The 19,973-nt window shown below is 42.3% G+C and overlaps 1 protein-coding gene across 1 annotated transcript in view; it reads right to left on the bottom strand.

Moving 5' to 3' along the window:
* The window catches only part of IGF2BP2 (insulin like growth factor 2 mRNA binding protein 2), a 380,650-nt gene that overhangs the window by 271,389 nt on the left and 89,288 nt on the right, over window positions 1-19,973 (bottom strand). The window contains exon 3 of the mRNA XM_085648719.1: window positions 12,813-12,861. Within this exon, the coding sequence (XP_085504845.1) occupies window positions 12,813-12,861 (49 nt within the window). The remainder of the gene's footprint in view (window positions 1-12,812; window positions 12,862-19,973) is intronic.

Here is a 19,973-nt window from a genome sequence, read left to right on the forward strand (position 1 = left end):
TGCAATACCCTATGTGTGTGTCGCTACGCATGAGCACACCTTCAGAATGACACAGTTGCTATTTTGTTTTTTAGTTACTGATGCAATGTGGACACCGCTTAGCTCAGTAAATACACATTTTTAAAAGCTTACATGCGGAGTGCCCCAGCAGCAAAGGACAGCTGCGGAGCCCTCAAAAAAACTTAAAAGTAAAATAAAAATATTTAAAGGACTTCGAGAGGTGGGGCAGCAATGGAGGAGTGAGTGAGGGAAGTAGTTGAGAAGAAGCAACTAGGAGTGGATGGATGAGGAGCGTGGAAAGCACTGGACCAGCACACAAGGAAGGAGGTCAGCGGGACAACGCAGCAAAAAGATGGTGTTTACAAGGGGAAACAGCACATATGAGAGAGCTAGAAAACAGATGCACCTCATGGAATGCTGAAAGAAAAATTTAAAGTGTAGTTCCCCAAATGTGATCAGTGGAAGGATACAAGTCATCCAATCAAAAAAGGCTATGCTACAGCAGACGAACAAGAACAGGAAGGCAAGCCAGGGAAAAGAAGCAAGCAAGTGACATAGCAAACCAATGCAAGCAATGGGTGGGCTCTAAACCCACTGTAAGTAGCTGGGATGGTCCACAAGGTCTTTAACAAAGAAATCACTAAAAACTGTTGGGTAGACCAGACCTAAAAAAATACCTAAAATGAAGCTACAAAGTGCAGAGTTTATGCTATTATGTGTTGTCCTTTCTGCAGTCATGGCGCAGAACTGTCGCTCTACAGCGACAGAAGAGCATCATTTCCACTCTAATCTCTAACGTGTTTAAAAAATACATCTTGCTCTTCACATCAATATTATAGTGAAAATAGCACAATTATAGCTACACCTCTTGAAATAAAAGCATTGTGTACAGTATCACAATACTATCATAATTAGCTTTTTTTAAAGCCATCGAAGAGCCACCCTGGAGTTTCAGAAGGCTGTAGACAACACATGCTAAAATGGTAACCTTTATCCTGCAATTCTATTTACTTCTATTTGCTATAATATATCCAACTATATGGATAACAACAAATTCTCTAAAGAAATGTTTGCGGTTTCCAAAGGAAATGCTTGTCCTTGAAACTCCTGGGGCTCAGAAAACAACAAACACTGCAAGAATCCTTTTGCTATGTCCTTATAATATATTTTTAAGAGCGTGGTATCTCTAGCAAATACATTTAAAATGCAACATTCCTGTTTTGCGGTTTCCTTCAATTCGATTTCATGGGGAAATGAAAACATATTTATTTTAAGTCTATTTACCCGTGCGTGATGGTGGGGTGTTGTTTGCTTGTGTTCTCAAGGCCTACAGTGATATTGCAACACAGGCAAATAATGTTTCTTTCTACAGCGTGCATGCAGTCTCAAAAAACCTCGACAGTCTTACTATAAATAAATGCATGGAAACCGTCTTGGACTTAAAACGTCCAGATGACAACTCCTTTTCTTTCAAATGACTCCTTCCTTTCATCTTCTGCATGCCCACCTCTCCGAGTTCTGAAAAGTCAATGTCACAAGCAAGTCTACCTGAAACCCTATTATTGCATCTCTACAAATGTGTAGGTGTGTCAGGCTCTCCTCTGTAAGGGAGTCAGCATGAACTGCACACGTAGCTGTCCAATTGAGGAACTTGTATAAATTGTAAACTTCGCTCTCACCAGGGGTAGCAGACATGAACTGACAATGTAGCTTTCCTCTGTATGTTAGCTGGTAAAAACAAGCATTGGCCAAGCCAAAGGGTCTTGCCTATGCAAGATTCATTTACTTTGTCATTTAAAAAAAAGTTATGTTGTGTAGTATGGTATGGAATGGCCTGTCATGGTATGGTATGGCCCATCATTGTATAGTGTGGTATGATTTGGTCTTTTATTGCATAGTATGGTATGGCCTATCATTATATAGTATGGTATGATATGGCCGATCTGCATGCAGGCTTTGTGCAGCATTGTTCCTGCCGACCAGCATTTCCCCGCCAGCACTGCAGCTCACAACTAAAAAGCGCTGCAGTTGTAGGTGGGTATATGCCTGTCGGCAGGGTGGGAAGGGGAGTAAGAGTATTGGGGAAGGTCACACTGGCCCAAAAAGGCAAAGGGGGGTGGGGAGGTCACACGGCCCAAAAAGATTTAAAAAAACAAAGTGACAATCAACACGGGTCAAACACCGGCATCAAGAGTGAGTCGGTGTTTAACACACAGTGAATATGGGCTTAAATTGGCAGGCTTGTGCTATACGAAAACCACATGACAACATAGTACAATTCTGTCTCAGGTAGTGAAATGTTAGTTTATGTTGGGACTGGTATCAGGGGCAAGATGTTAAATTGTAGCTTCAGACTTAGTCTTGAGGAAGAGTACATTTTAGGGGGCATTAGAACCAGTACGGTTTGACGAGGGAGGAAGATAGACTCTGGGAACAGAGAGGATTGGTTCCCAAAGTGAAAAGTACACTTGCTTTCGAGCGTTTAATCAATGAGTTTTGGTTCTTATGGGTTGCCAGGAATTATATTGGAAGCAGTGAGGTAAGTTTACGAGTCCACCTAGAGTTGGTAGTACCAACTAACCCACTTCATTGTTACAGCTCCAAGTCCCCTGTGGCCAAGGAAGGGAGTACTCTGCAAAGTACTCCGATGGCTGCTGTGCAAGACAGGCTTATGACTGCCGGATAGTCAAACTTCCAGAGATGAGGAAAGATCACCTGGACTCTTGATAAAGGAGTTGTGAACCTAACCAGAAGCACCCAGGAGCCTTTGTGCCTGCCTAAAGGGAAGGGGCCAGCTTACCCTGCCAGAGGCGAGACTATCCAAGAAGGACCGGGGTTCAGCGTGCCATTAGTGGATGTGGGTCGCCCAGAGGAGCACACTGCTGGAGAGCCATGCAGGAGGATCCGAGCATCAAAGGTCCATTCCTGCCACACCATGGTTTTTCCAAGGACTTCACGTGGAAACCACAACTCGGCAACAAAGTGATTGCTGAGGCCCTGTCAGGGCTCTGATCTCTTATTGCCAGTCGGCCCATGCGAGCATTGCGTCTACCCCAAGTTGTGGCCAGCCCAGGACAAACTACAACTGCCAAGGCTGGGACCAGCCCGAGTGCTGCTGCAACTTCAAAGTGTCTCAAGGCCCTGTTATGGTCTTTATCTGCAGTCCAAGCAGCCCCAGCACTGGCCCGAACTACCAACTTCGGAGACCGAGGGACGCCACTCCCAACCCAGCCCAGGTGAGATCACACCATCTGAGTGCTGCTGCTTCCGGCACCCGCATGGAATCAAGCACAGCGCCAGAGGAGAGAGGTGTGCCTTGGGGTGAGCCAGCATACCCCAGAGTACCAGGAGGCCCAAGCAGGACAGATTCATCCGGGTAAGAGATTAAGACTGAGCACACTCATGTTTGAGGGTGACTGAACGGCACGTGCTATATTCACCCTGCTACGGTTTACCCCTAGAGATAAAGGGGACCTCACAGAACTGGGGAAGAGAGCCTGGGGACAGTGGCACTTGAAGGGAGTAGGGTGGACACAGCACCTGCCAAAGTAGCCCTCTTGAACACCGACTTGCTTTTGTTACTAGTAGTGTTGAGTACGGAGTACCACTATGTAAATGAGGTTCTTTCTTTCTTGAAAAGGTAAGCACTGGTATGGATATTCACCATAATGTGTTGATTGCCTGTTGAGCTCTGAGCACAAGCACCGCAACACTACCAACCTGAGACGTCGGTGATTGCTTGCCCTTGTTAACCTGGGAGTCCAGTGAGGAAAGGGTTGAACCTGGCCCAGTCTGCAGAAGCACAGTAGGACGTGCCCCAAAACATCAGTATCAAATGACCCCAATCACACTGGTTCCCACTCTGTAGCCGGTGCTTGTCCCGCATCCCCCATGAACAGGGTCTGAGAGGCACGTTAGCAGTATCATTCAGTAATCATACATACATGTGCAGATTTGCCCTATCACTCACTAGTCTGTATGATCAGCTTTAACATGTTGATAGTTGGCAGCCACTTAGGGCTTGGCAGGCAGACAACTTTCATCTCATCACTTTTGATGTAATGGTAATGAAACAATGTAAAATATACCTAACATTTAATTACAATGTTAAATCTACAATATTAGATTAAAGGTTAACGCAAGGCACTGGAGACATTAATATTTAATTAGCCCACGAGGTCACTATAGCGAAGTTTAAAACAGTGGTCTCTGGTAGAAAAAAAGTTAATTTGCCAGGCAGATTTTGGGGCTCGCTGCAGACCATGCTGCAAGCCATAAAGCACACTTAAAGGTATTGAGGATTAAGGCACCTTAATTAAAGCATTTGCTTACAAGTGAACCTTTTAATCCATGCAATCTACTCCGAGTTTTATACAAACTTGGTTCACCACAAATGCTGGTAAGAAGACCACTGCAGGAAGATACAAGAAGAACAAGCCTTGTTAAAGGATTGCGAGCGCGTGGATAGAGGTGAAAGAGGAAAATACAGTGATAAATACCTATTCAGTGTTTAGATTATAGTGTTTACATCTTCTTGGAATAACAGTTACTCTGTATCCAAGACCTGTATGGCTTCAGGCTATAAAAATGAAAGTGTGCCACATTGGATTGGTTGTTCTATGGCTCTTAATCAAAGTTTTGGCTGCAGCTCTTTTACGGGCAAACTGGAATTCGCTTGATCAGTGAGGTTTAGAGATATTCACTGGGTGGCTTAAATACCCAGTTAATAGTGAGGTTGGTAAAATTATGGCTCAAGCAATAGTATGCCTTGGAAAGCAGCGGTTCTTTTTTTTATGTTGGTGGGTTTTATAACTGAGGAATATGTATGATCTGATTAATCATGTTTTGTCACTTCTGTGTATTTTAGTGTCTATCGCATTTCAAGGCATTATTATTTAGCATAAACGAACTTTGACATTACCCTTAAAAGATGGCCACCACATTCAGTTACCATATTAAGAGTTGGCAGCAGCTATGTGAACTATCAAAATCCAATCAAGGGGTGGGGGAGGGTCTCCTGAAATCTTTGCCTGCTCCGATACCCTCTTTTCAGCAGCAGTACCTGTAAGGGACTCTTCTAATGGTGCGTCACACCGGAGCAGCGGGCCACGCATGTGATACAAAGGTTCATATAACCTGGTCTGGTTTGTCCCATGCCACAGGCAAGATGTAAAGCCGCTTAAGTCCATACATCATGGCTGACCGCTACAATATAGAACAGCTGTTACATGAACTGGTCCAAAGGACACTTGCAACAAGCAATGGCTTAGGTGGGGTTGACCCATGGTCCTATTTCTGTGCATTACTATATAGTGATTTCTACTTTATTAATTATGCAATTGACGAGGGGTGCAACCGGTAAAATTCTTGTAAGTACTGAAGGTTTGAGAAATAGTAGACCAAGGCAGTGGCTCTTTAGAAATAGTAGACCAGGGCAGTGGTACTTTATTATTTTTGCTTTATATTCATACAGTCTCTAACAACTGATCTATTTTTTCTTTTAGAAGCATGGAGTGTTTCTTCTGACATAACTATTTGATGCTTAGAAGTTGGCTTGGATACCAAGCACATTTGGTGTTAGTTTTATTGGTTGTCAGCGACACTGTATTTTTTTCATTTCGACACCCATGTAAGATGAGCTAAGAAAGAATAATATAAGAATATGTTGACAGCATCCATTCATCAACTAAAATGATTTAAGGTGGTGTCAAAAGTTTCTAACTTTGAGATCCCACAGAAGCAGAAAGACAAGCGTGTCAAAGAGTTTAAGATTTTGATCTTCAGAAAACCCAGATTATTTGTAAATAATATACTTGTTTTTCAACTAAGTACAAAATATGCTTCCCTATACAGAATGTCAAAAATCTTTAATAAAATTTAGTAATAAACCTAAGAAATCACTTTCAATATTATAAAAATTAGAAACAACATTAAGGAGTGGTGGGGATCCTTCCCTGCAAGTATGTGTGAATGTGCCTGTGAGAATTTGAGGGCTGCTGCAGGTGCCTTGTCAGCTGAACACCAGGTAAGCCATATTGGGAGGTTATCACCTCCAACAAGGATGAAGCAGGAATTAGTGGGGGATGGGTTCATTTATGACAGAGGGTTGTGCGGTTATCTGAATGGATGACTGCATGTGCAGGGAGTGTAGGAGTCAAACATTACAGTAGGTTTCACTTATTTTGGAGTTGAGAGCAGGAATCCAAGCAGTGCGATGCCCGTGGGTGTTGCCCATGGGCATCCCTGTAGGCCCTTTAACTTGCTACTGCCAGAGCAATCGGGACCGGTCATCACCCCTGAAGGGGAAACTAATGATGGACTAGGGCCCCTAGTTTGAGTGGAAGGGTGTGGCCAGAGAGATCCTAATGGCTAGACTGCCAGCCACTAGAACCTCATTAAGCCACTGGCACAATGATTTCCCAAGGCTCTCCCTGTCAGGGATCCCACTTCCACCAGGTGAACAGACAATGGAGAGGAGTTGCTGGAGCCACAGATGATAGACAGTAAGTGGGCAATGCACAGCATGTCACCATTTAGAGCTACCAATCCCGTGGTTGAACCATGGTGCACCAGCGGGAGCACGCACCACATAGGAGGGTTCTTCCAACACACCTCCCACTGTAGCATGCCTTTGCACTTACAAGCTGGCGATCACTGGCATAGTCCCACATGTAGGAGAACAAGAGAGGCACATTCGAAGGAATGTCACCCATTCTTAGTCAGAGAAGCAGATATGCCTCACTGCTTAAAGATCACAGGGCACTCCAGAAGGAGTCTAGCAAAACTCAGGAGGGACGACGAGTCTGTCTCAGATAGACAGAAGGAACAGAGGTTACTTCACTGACGCAAGTTAGACACTATCATTGCACTAGAAAGAAACGCAATAGGTGTATGTGTACCCTGAATGTATGAGTGTAACCAGCTTTCTGGTGAGTTAGCATTATGTAGTATGGCACACCAGCCAGCATGTGAATACACAATACAAATTTATATGGGGCAGAATAACAGAACAACATTTTTTGATTTTTCCTGAGCAGGTCATGTTCCTACAGAAGGAACAGAACCTGAACCAGATAACGTATTTGGTCCTGTACAAGTAGTGCCAACTAGACCCGCGCATGACTGTGCCACCCAAGGTACTTTTAAGAGTATAAATGAAAAGTGAGTTGTAAGAGGGTAAATGAAAGTGATCATTATAAATTCTCATTGAATTAACAGGCGTGCTAATCCTCCTTAAAGTTTGCCGCCACAGTAACTATGCAAGCTTGAAAACCTTCAAAACCAAGCAGCAAGAATTTGGCGTCACCTCAGAAAATTTTAACCAACCTCGACAGCACTGGTGAACCTCCATTGTCTGTAAACCACACTGTCAGTGAAGGTCCCTCCACCGGCAATCAAGGGGGAAGAGAGGTTAGGACATGGATGCCTCCTCCCAATTAGAAATACATTCCCTCACCTGTATCCAGACAGAACAGAGCTCTAGAGGTAGTAGCCGGGATACAAGGACACCAAATAGGTTTCTTACGGGGCAGGACCTTTGATGTACGTGTGACTACAAGGCTGCCATTGCCGTGATCCGTGAGAAACACTTGTTCCCCCAATTAGAGCAAACTCTTTCTCATACATAAAGAAGGGAGATAAGTATACTCCCCATTATATTTTGCACGAAGGTTACAGCTTTCTGTTCCTTCAATACAAATATATAGAATAACTTTCGGTCAACGCCAGGGAGGGAATTCTTGTTGTGCCCTGACGAAAGCCCAGGATCTATAAGGCCGCCTTTTTTTGGGCTGAAACATGTTGGCAGATTATTAGGGTCAAAGGGCCATTACTCCATAAAGACCTGTTTTTATTACTGTTTTAATATCTACTACATCCCAGAGAATAAAAGGGATACCTGGGGAACGAAGTAGGATTTTTATCTTTAAGTCCCCCTGGCCTACATCTCCTAAGAGCTCCCTAAAATATGGTCGAGCCCACCCTGAACTTTAGGAGTCAGGGTGAACCCAATGATGAAGCATGACACCAATAGGGTGTGTGAGGGTTAAATAACAAAAAGGAATTGCTTCCTTTACGCCTTTCGCGGTGTTCGCCATGTACGAGATTTTTTTTTTACCTCTAGAGCTCCCTTCTGTCTGGATACAAGTGTGGGAGTGTGAACCTCCATTGTCCCCCGGTTCAAGTTCAAAATACTAGGTATTATGCCTAAAGCATAACACAAATCTTTTCCTCAACTACCTCCAATCACTGGCTACACTGTACCAGCCAACAAGGACTTTTATATCTAGAAATGCCTATTAACTCATACAACTTATTTAAAAAAACTGAAATAAATAAACTGCATAGGCTTACGCATCTGGAATACCTTACGATCTGCAATGAAAAGTCAAGAAAACAACTAATTTAGGAAAGACCAGAAAACCGTTCAGTTCACAGGAACGTTCGCCCCACCATCTGACTAAGCCCACTAGGTAAAGACTTTCACCAATTGCTTGCCCAAATGTTTGGCACAGCATACGTTTGAATATTTAGACTCTCATCCCTGACATTTTCCTCCCATATTTCCTACTCTAGGGGTGCTTTGAAGTGGACAGTGTGGTGACATGTAAGCACTTTACAAAACTCCTTAATTTCTAAATAAATATTACAAAGCAACTTCAGTGGAGCATGAGACATACTCAAATTAGAGTGTTGCTTTCGAGTAATGAGTTTGAATGAGTATAATTAATAAGAATGAGTCCATGCAGAACAGAGATTAAAAGAATTAAGAAAAAACTGTGAAGCTAAGCATTAGGAGCCAATATGAATATAGAGGTATAAGAGATGAAAGGTACAGGAAGTGAGACTGGAAATGTTTCTAATCACAATACATTAACAGGGAAAATGGAAATGAAAAGGGATCAAGGATGGTGGGAATGGTATGCAAGTGAAAATGGTGACGTGAAGGGATGATGCAACTGTGGTGGCTGCAGAGTACTTTGTAGAGGGGAAATTGAGTAAAAAACCTAAGGAAGAGGAAACTATGGTAATCAATGTGAGATTAGTTCTAGCTCAGAAATGAAGGTTTTGTGGATGAGAAAGTCAAAAGAGACGGTGGGCCTTGTGTACAGACAGAGGAACAATGTGTAATGTCAGTCGAAAATCAAGAAAATAGTCCATGCGTTACACAGGCAGAGATTGGAGGAATAAAAAATATGGGCATAAGAGTACAGTAGGTATGGAGGCAAAGTAGTGTGAGCACAACTGAACAGGAGATGGAAAGCAATGTGCTCATAGTGGAGTTGAGACGAAAAAAAGTACTAGGACACCCATTTTGGGATTAAGTGTTATAAATAGAAAATGTTTTTTGAAGAGGCAGACTATAAAGGTCAAAATAATGTCTCGGGATTGTCTACGAAGACATGAGAGGAGAAGCCAAAGGAGGAAACTGCAGAAACAAAAGTAGTGTTCTAGAGGGATAAAAACCGAGTTTGTGGATGATGGAGAGAATACACGTTCACAGGAGAGTGGGTATTTTAGAGTGGCAAAATGAGGACAGAGCCGTTTTTAACAGAAGAAGAGATTCCCAAAGATAATAAAAGGGTGTCGTCTCATCTAACAGCCATTTCAACATGACCTCTGCTAGAGTGCTCACAATGCCCAAAACAGAAACAAATATTTACACGCATGACCAAGGACACTCCCATAAACCTTTTTCAGCAAAATATATTATATATTTAAAGACACCTTTTGCTCACCATTGCTAGATGCTGTAAGGTACATCCGACTCTCACGTCTTGCGCTTATTCAGTGGTACATTGTCTCAATTGAGACAATGAACTCTAATACTGTGTTACATCTTATCGCAATTTCAGCACAGTTACAATAACAGGAAAACAATTTGACAGATGCTGTTCTGTCTAGGCTATGTTGCAGATGTGTAATCGGATAAGTACTAGCGTCCCAGTTGGCAAGTCAACATTTCTAATGCACCATCAATGCTTGGGCCCTCATTCCAAGTGGCCCTGTAATTTTGATAAAGCCGGGAAGGGCAGCTACCAGTCCAACTGGAATTATCAATCATTCCCAAATCGCAGAACGGATCACCGCCGGTTGCAGCAGCGCGGGGCTATGGGGGCCGGGAGGTTCTTTTAAAGACCATTCACTTGTTAATGAGGCTTTGTTGTATTTCACCTCTTCTTAGCGCCCCTGCATTTCCCCTCTGATTGAGTGGAGATGCAGGGGCGCTAAGAGGTGAAATACAACAACGCCTCATTAACAAGTGAATGGTCTTTTAAAGACCTGTGAAGTACTCGGGTGCGCTGTGTGGGTGCCCGGGAAGCAGTCTCAGCCCGGGGTGACACAAGCGGGGTGAGGCGACAGCAGGGAGTGAGAGCAGCGGGTGAGGTGAAGGAGGGCAGCAGGGAGTGAGAGCAGCGGGTGAGGTGACAGAGAGAGACAGACAGAGGGAGACAGATGGGGACAGAGAGAGGGAGATGGAGGGAGGGAGACAGAGGGAGGGAGACAGAGACATACAGAGGGAGGGAGACAGAGAGGGGGACAGAGAGAGAGGGAGACAGAGAGAGGGGGACAGGGAGAGGGGGACGGACAGAGGGAGACTCAGAGGGAGGGAGACAGAGGGAGGGGGACAGAGAGAGAGGGAGGGAGACAGATAGATGGAGACGGAGGGAGACAGACAGAGGGAGACAGAGGGAGGGAGAGAGAGAGAGGGAGAGAGACAGAGAGAGAGGGAGAGAAGCAGAGTGAGGGAGACAGAAGGAGACAGAGAGAGAGGGAGGGAGAGAGTGAGGGAGGGAGACTGAGAGATAGAGAGAGGGAGGGAGAGATAGGGAGGAGGGCGACAGAGGGAGGGAGGAAGAGAGAGGGAGGGAGAGAGGGGGAGGGAGAGAGAGGGAGGGAGACAGAGAGAGGGAGACAGAGAGAGGGAGACAGAGAGAGGGAGGGAGACAGACAGCGGGAGACAGAGAGAGGGAGGGAGACAGACAGCGGGAGACAGAGGGAGGAGGGTGACAGAGGGAGGGAGACAGAGACAGACAGAGGGAGTCAGAGGGAGGGAGACAGAGACAGACAGAGGGAGACAGCGGGAGACAGAGGGAGGAGGGTGACAGAGGGAGGGAGACAGAGACAGACAGAGGGAGTCAGAGGGAGTGAGGGAGGGAGAGGGAGCGAGACAGAGGGAAGGAGACAGAGACAGACAGAGGGAGGGAGGGAGACAGACAGAGGGAGGGAGACAGAGGGAGAGAGAGAGGGAGGGAGACAGAGAGAGGGAGACAGAGAGAAAGAGGGAGGGAGACAGAGAGACAAAGAGGGAGGGAGACAGAGAGAGAGAGGGAGACAAGCAGAGTGAGCGAGAGAGAAAGAGAGAGAGATAGTTAAATAGATAGAGAGATGTGTGTATGCCGGGTCTGGTGGCTCAGTGGACGAAGGCGTCCGCTGCAGGGGCCTGTGTTCAACCTCATGGGCATAGTTTTTTTTTGCTCTAGCCCCACCCCCTCACCCTACTGCCCCGCCCCCACCGGTGCGGCCCTCGGCCATGAACCACACTGCAAATTTGGCCCCCAAGAGAAAGTTAGTGAGTACCCATTCTGAGGGATGGGAAGAGGTACGTCTCAGAAGCGTGTAAAATGTGAGCAGATACCCGGGGATTTCTTCCACATTATATGGAACGGGTAACTTTCCAGAATTATTGGAATAAGATCTGCAGCGTGCTCTCGAATGTTCTGGAACAACCGGTCACCCTCTCCTATAAGATGTTTCTAGGCATTATGGAGGGGAAAGTAAATGCAATACGGTACTGGCGGGGCAAGGGTTCCTGCTAGCCAGACAGCGTCGTTTTTAAGGGAGTGGAAGATGACAATTGACAGTTGCGCCTCAACTGTATTCATGATCTACAAACAGAGGGGTTGCCCGCATAAACACAATTCCCAATTCACCTGGTAATTCCCCATTACGCAGAGGACCCTCTAGGATCATACATTACTTTGGCTCCAGCATCCCTGGCGGAGAGGGGAAAGCAGGGGATAAGGGCCTGTTTACAGCCATCTTGCAATGTGACTCTTCGTGTCATTACTCTCATCTTCAGAATTTGACATGGTTTCTCATTGTGGTCTTCACCCTCAGGACTGTCAGAGCCTTAAACAATCAAACCTTTTTTTCAGAAGTTAGGGAAAAGATGATTTACCTCCCCCCCCACCCCCTCAAGCTCCAGTAGCAGAGGTCATCATGTCTTAACTCGCTGGAACTCATTTAATTAATCCCATAACGATGAGAAGAAGAACATCTGCTAATTTGATAGCATGCACAAATCTATGCAACAAGTGCATTAAACAATTACTTCGTGAAGCCCCGAATATATTGTTAATATACTTCTGAAGCTACTTAGGGGATCCCCAATATCTTATCTTCTTACACCTTAACTATTTTTTTTTTTACGAGGAGTTCCTGTTGCATCCGAGGAAATAATGCCAGAGACTTGAGGAATATTCTGAACCCTTGGATTTTCAAGAATAAATATTGTAAATAACTGTATTCCTTTCCTCAAACGGCAATACATGGGAGGTGAGTCCAGACAAGAGAAAACGCCTTCAACATTTGATCCAAATTAAAAAAATATATATATTTACCTCTTAACATCAAAAATGGATTACTTCTTGTCAAATGAGGTAGCAGAGAGCACCTGATCTGCAAATTAACTTTTTCACATGAAAGTGCTAAGGAAATGCACCTGTATATTCATACGAACACCATCTGTGGATATTTTGGTAAAAGCAGCGTGGACAGCATGCAAAAGGGAATACATCAAATCCTCTTACCTCCCACTGTAAATGCGGTGGGATGTTTCGAATCTGAATCTTTCTACTCCTGTGGAGATAAAAAAAAGTAAAATTGAAAAATTAAAATGTATAGCATGTCAGACCATAGTCCACTAGAACTCAGGTATTAATAGTCAATAGGATCCACACATTAACATTTGCTCATGCAACGAGAAGGGCAGGTGATGATGCCCTTCGAGCTTATTTAATTGGAGATCTTCCATATTCGTATATTTAAGCGGTCCTTTGGCTAAACGGAGGCCTACACTCAGGAAGCATTACAATTGGCGTCTCTGCATATTTTCTGTCCGTCAGTAAGCATGGGAAGACAATATCACATGATTTTGCTACCGATTAAATGTATAGCTTTTCAAAATTAAGACTAGATTACAAGCTCAGGGATAAGTCACTTCACCTTTCAAAAATCAGATGCAATCTTTAAAACGTGTGATCTCCATTTTAGTTTATGGGCATACTTATTGTACCTTCACATCTGCAATTTTTTATTGATAATTATTGTTTGATTTTTATATCAATCAGGATAAACAACAATTAAGCGTAGCAATAACAACATATTTCATTCTAAATACGTCACTGTAATAATAATCCTTAGTTACATTGACTTAGCCATTGTTAAAAAACGTACCCAATGTACTACATAAATTACCACATTTCATTACGATTAAAAGCAATTCATTTAATTCTGCCAATATAAATAGCTATAAAAAACACAGTGAAACAAATGAAAACAAAACAAGTTTTTGCATTCGTCGTTTCCACAGTTTTGATAGAAATGGTAAAACGTGTGGGTTTACAAATGCGACCAAAGCTACGTAAAGAATATTTTACTGCACATTTCTTTTTTGTTGAATTCCACACTCAACTCCCGTCTCTCCTCTAGTTCCTGTCATTTTTAACTCAGATTAGATTCTCAGTGAGAGGCCTGGGATACACCATCCTTTATCCCTTACGATATTTCATATTATTTTATTTATGAATAGGTGTTTACTGAACTACGTCAATAAAGATGGATCCATGTTTAGTTTTCAATGTTTTTCCATGGGTTAATGTGTTTCCAGGCATATGCTGCAGCTCACAGGGGATTTTGAGAAGCACAAAGTACAATGAAAATGTCCCAGCCTCGGAGTGCCCAGGATGTCTACTTTCTACGAACAGAGATATGGTGCTGGTAAGTTCTCTTTTTGTAACACTCCCCTATCTGAGCAACTGTAGGCAGGTAAACTGTGGAACTTGAAGCGTGCTGTAAAACACAAGTGACATGGATGCTTTTTCACTCAGATGAGGCCATCCTGCAGGAAAGCCTAGGAACAAGATAGATTTCAAGAAATAAACATCCGCGTGGATCTAGAAAGGACTTGGTGGATTGATGGGGCAGGGATAGGCTTCATTAAAAGCCCCAATGAGCTTGAGAGTATTACTGAAAACAATATTTTAGTAATATTTAAAACTGAAAATGACTTATAACTGCGAGTTAACTAACAACTTCATGCATATCCAAAGAAGTATTATCCCCTCGAGTACACAATACACAACATGCATTATTACCATTATTTCTGAGTTTTATGTAGATTAAACTCCGCCTAAAGCTATGAGAGCATCATATTTGGGAACCGAATCCCTGAGTTGAGAAGTCAAGGCTTAAGCTAGGTCAGGGACCAGCCAGATCTACGCCTAGAAACCTTAAGTGTTTATTTAGACAATAGACTAAAAACTGTAAAATTAAAATCAAGCAGTCACACAGTAGTCCTAGAAACATCTAGGATTGAGATATGAGCCAAAGTTATGTTGTAGAAGTATAGACTTTAGAAGCTGTAATATGGAGATCCGTGTACCACTTTAGGAATAGGGACATTATGACAACCATCACCTTGACAATTCTCCTGTGCTCTGGTTTACTGAAAAGGCCCCCCTCTCATAGCATTTCAACTAGTGGACAAAAAGAGGTCTCCCAAGTCTGTGCAGGCCGACACTGCCAAATATCCTCGCAACTGGTTCTTCACAATTTAATTTCCACTGAAGTGTCTCGGTCAGCTGCCAGGTGAAATATAGCTAAGAGGCTCAATGGGCAGGGTCAGTACTGCACTTTGATTCTCTGTATTTCTCTATCCCCTCAACTTCCACATGCCCTCCATTTCCATTGCTCTCTTCCCAAGCTATGGATTGATCTCTAGGGCACTCAAATGCAGGGCCACTAAGCACTGCAAAGGGGATGATGCCTAGGGTCCCTAGCAACCAGTGCCCCTAAAACATGATTTGCGGTATAAAGAAGATTTCATTGCGTCACCGTGGCTCTGCAGGTACGGGTGGATCAGCAACTGCACCCTGCCTCAACGGAGGCAGTGTCGAACGAGATTAGGTGCAGTGCCAAATATCACAGTTGCAATGAACTATCGATATCCAGTCAAGGCTGTGTTATACAACACTTTTAATACCTCATTATATGTTAAAACGTTTTCGGAAAATAGCACAAAAACAGAATACGCAAATGGGAAAGGGTAATCACCAAATGAAACTAGCTATTCTCATTATGTGTACGGTAATTTCACTTAGTGTCATACAGCAAAGAGAAGCTTCTAGCTAGAGCTCTGTTTAATATTTGTGATTGCTCAATGTTCATGAAGGCCTAATCTTTGCAAAGTTCCAATATTTACAAAATTTGAAACACTCCCAGAACAGAAGAAATACAGAACTGGTGATAAGATAGCTTAGTTAATGCCCTCACTATAACAGAAAATAATGTTATGAGACAAATCCTGTGTTTGCCCAAAAGTACTCCTTTAACGCCACTAAGGATGGATTTGGGCATCCTTCCCATTGCAGAACTAATTGCTTCACGCCCACTGCTTTACTGGAGACGGCTGTGGAGTACGCCAGAGCTAGGACATTATAGAGAGGAATTAAAGGCTACAATGTCCACTCTGGGGGCGGGTAGTATCCCGTGGTTCTCCTTTATCAGAGACTCATTCCGTGCGATAGGAAGGGAGGACCTATGGTCGGCACCGGAGGAGTCATGCTCAGCTATTTCAAAAAAATCCTTGGTTTGTGTACTGAAGGAGTATAAATTGTCACGCATTTTACAGACCGCTAATTCTTCTAGTTTAACCTATGGGTTCCTGGACATAAAACAGCAATATAAATTGGAGCAGGCGTTGATTTTTATTCAACCGCCAACAGCAAAAAAAACTGTTTTTGCAATTTAGATATGGGCCGCTGCCGCTCCATGCACTTACCAACAAATGGGCAGGCGCTACCACCCACCCACCTTTGCCCGGGGTACCTAGTAGAGGAGGAAACTGTAAAAAAAAATGTAAGGGGTTTAATAGGCCCTAGGTATTTGGCCTCACACAATCTCCAACAAAAAGCAAAAATCCAACAGAACATCTAGAGACAAAGAAAATAGGTCTGGGATGTCTCAGCTATAGAGCTGATTTCAAGACTCTCATATCAACGCAAGTCCTCAGACCTGCTCTCATAGCATGAACACTTGGTCAGCTTCCAGCCCAGAAACCTCCTTGCATCTTTGCATCTAGAACCAGTGCAAGGCTCACCAAATTATTATGCGAGTATTGCCCATCCACTTAAAGCCTATAACAACTCTAAACACCATCGACTTTACCCCCAGAAACCGAAGCAGAGCTGGTAAGCTTCCCTCAAGGTTTTGTGATTAGACCTAAACAGAATCCAAACCATCCATAATACAGCAGCCATAATCATTGTCAACTTACTATGGCACACCCATATTATACCACACCTCAGGAAACTCCACTGGATCCCCAAACAAAAGCGCACTTAAAACAGACTCCTTTTACACACACACACACACACACACATACAAAGCACTACACAACATAGACCCTGCCTACCTCAACAGCCACATACACTTCCACCAACCCTCCAGACACCTTCGTTCAGCCGGACTCTCACTAGCAAACATACTTCGCATACAAAAAAGTAGAGCAGGGGGTTCTGCCTTCCCATAAATCTCCCCCAATTTATGAATCGACCTCCCACAGCACATCAGTGCATCCTCATCATGTAAGTTCAGCAAGAACCTGAAGACGTGGATTTTCAAACAATCTCAAAGGAGAATACAAACTACCCACCTGCGGAGCACCTGGATACCCTCACAGGTGATTAGCGCGCTATAAAAATCTTCGTAACATAACCGGTAACCACATCTTTTATGTGGACTTGAAATTCTGTGGCATAGAGGAATACCTGTCTAAGATACTTTCTAATCTAATAATAAAGGGAGACTAGCTGACCCTTCACCCCAAATTGCAATATTAGGTATTTTAGAAGACTTTTAGGAGGTAGCAAGGGAGACCACAAACTGGTTGGTATTGGGACCCTGATCTGCAAAAGAGAGTTTGCCTAGTTTAGGAAATCATCTAACCCTCCACCTGTTTCTGCCTAGAGGAGAACCTATCTATCTATGAAGCAAAGGGCTGTCCCTCCGAAATACTTTAAGGCAGTTCATGTGATATAATGATTTCTCAGTTGATTGAGTTGATGAACTTCCATAATGAGACTGCACTGTGTACTTTGTACTTACTGTTGTGTTTAATGTTGTGTTTTTAATTACAAAAAATAAAATCTGGTTTTATAAAAAAAACGAACAACTACAGAAATATGGGGCAAAAGCACTTACTATTGATGCAAAAAAAGTCACTCGCCATAACCCACAACACCCTGGTGTATTTGCACACACCTGTGCAAGATCACAAAACATTGATCCTTGATCACCGCTTCTGAACATTCGTCTGACTTAGCGGAGCCCATTTTGTGTCTAGTTATAGAGATCCTGCAAGTGCAAAGCGAATTTGAATTGTAGTCATTTCATCATCATCATATTTGAAATCTTGAACATTTGTGCACAGTGAAACTCCATCCTGATGTTTTCTTGTATGTTCCTTTAACGTCTCATACAGGCTGCAGATTAACCTGCTCCCAACACCGAAGTCTGAAATAGACTACTGAATCCCAGTTACACGAAGCACGTCTGAGAGCTTTCACAAGTTACTCTTTACTTGTAAGAAAATCTTCACACACTTTAGAAATTGCCCCATGGGTAAACTGAATCTGATGCACAATTCCTCCTCTGCTTCATACTCTTCATGCAGGACTTGAAAACCTAGGACTTAATCACTGCCATAGCAGCAGCATCAGAAGTCAGAAAAATGAGTTCAAAAAGGAAAAAACTACATGAAGCTCTGGAACCTTGTTTTCCCCTGGAAACAGTTCCTTCAATAAGCAATCTCATTTTCAAAAAGGTTCCTTTCTGATTATTTGTGGCCAATGTGCAGAGTCAGCAAATTACAGAAACACGTAACATATGGCAACACATTATAATGTTTCTGTTCATCCATACCCAAAATAGAAAGTGGTAGTTTCAAATAAAATTGGACAAACTGCCCTAATGGTTCCAATGTCCTCCTCTCCATCTGAGTGGAGATATTAAACTTAAGAGGATACACCTGAACCTCGGGCAACTTATGGTTAAAAGGAAAAGGTTTTCCTTTTCAGGTCCAGCCTAGAGGTGGCTTTAGCTGTCTCACCGGCCTTATGAAATGAATAGTGCTGATATTGGGTCAGCCCTCTCCATGCATTGGTCTGTCCACATGTGAATCAGATTTTGCTTCTACCAACCACCACATACAGCACGCAACAACAGTGTGTGGACAATGTATTGAGTTAAAAATATCAGGAGACCGAAATATCGGAAATTAAATATTATGACAAATATCGTGATGCACAAATATCGTTAACAAGAATATAATTTTTCAAGGTAGGCAATAATGTTTTAAATAATATTGATGTTTTCATATCGCTTTCACTAATATAGCGGTTAAAAATATGTAATTATTTTAATGTGTTTTCGTTGATATGTGTTTTAGTTGATAAATTAATGTTGTGTTATTATGATTTATAAAAATTTTATGAGTTATTTTGAATTAAATATAGTAAAAGTAATTTATAGTGTGGTGGGGGTTGTTAAGTTTGTAGGGGGATAGGGTGGGAAGTTAATTAGGTAACAATTCATTAAGAATGACAATACATTTTGTTTAATTCTATGATTGATGTTTATTATGTAAATTATTTAATACTGATTTATTTTCATTATATGTTATTTGCAGGCTGTTAGCTTTGTAGTGGTAAGTGAATTAAGTAACGATTACATATTTAAAAATCAATTAAAAAATTAATTCATATTTAATTTATTGACTACTTATTTGTTTTACTTCTATTTTAATTGTGGGCTGCAAGGGTTGTAGGGAGGGAAGTTAATGATGTGATAATTAAGGTACAACTAGTCATTATTTGTAAATTATCTACTGAAGTTTAAATATATAAATTGTGCAACACTTATTTAGTTTCAATTTATTTTAGTTGTGGTATGCTAGGTTTAAAGGGGTATAGTTCGGGACGTTAATTAATAATTAACCAACAATTATTTATTGATTGTTAATTATTTTATTTATTTTACATATGTAAGTCACTGAATAGTTATATTTTTAGTTCTATTTTAGTTCCATGCTGCTAGGTTTGTAGGGGTACAGAGTGGGAAGTGAATTAATAATTGAACAACTATGTAATACGTTTTTTTTATTGAATAGCAATTATGTATAATGATATAGTTTCGTTTTTTAAATACGCATATTTTTATGTTAATTAATATTTTTTATATTAAGAGTTTAATATTTGTTCTACATTCATGGGGTTACTCATATATGTAATGTGTTTGAAATGAAGTACTTTCTCTACTCTTGCTTTGACAGCAGTAGGAATAGTAAATTTAACCTCTTCAGAGTTCAACACTTTCCCTACAGTTGCACTATTTGGAGTGGGAATAGTTGATTTTAGCCCTCCGAAAGCCAAGGCTTTCTCTACTGTTGTGCTGTTTGGAGTGTGAATAGTAGATTTAACCCCTTCAAAGTCCAATGATTTCCCTACCGTTGAACTGACTGGAGTAGGAATTCTAAATCTAACTCCTTCAAATCCCAACACTTTCTCTACTGTTGCATAAATTATAGTGGGAATAGAACTTTTCATATTCTTAGACTCCAATACTTTTCATAATATTGGTTAAATAGATTTTGTAGCATTAATTGTTTTATATTATGTGTTTTGGTAGTTACA

This window comes from Triturus cristatus, chromosome 3_2 (assembly GCF_964204655.1).
Source record: "Triturus cristatus chromosome 3_2, aTriCri1.1, whole genome shotgun sequence".
NCBI lineage: Eukaryota > Metazoa > Chordata > Amphibia > Caudata > Salamandridae > Triturus > Triturus cristatus.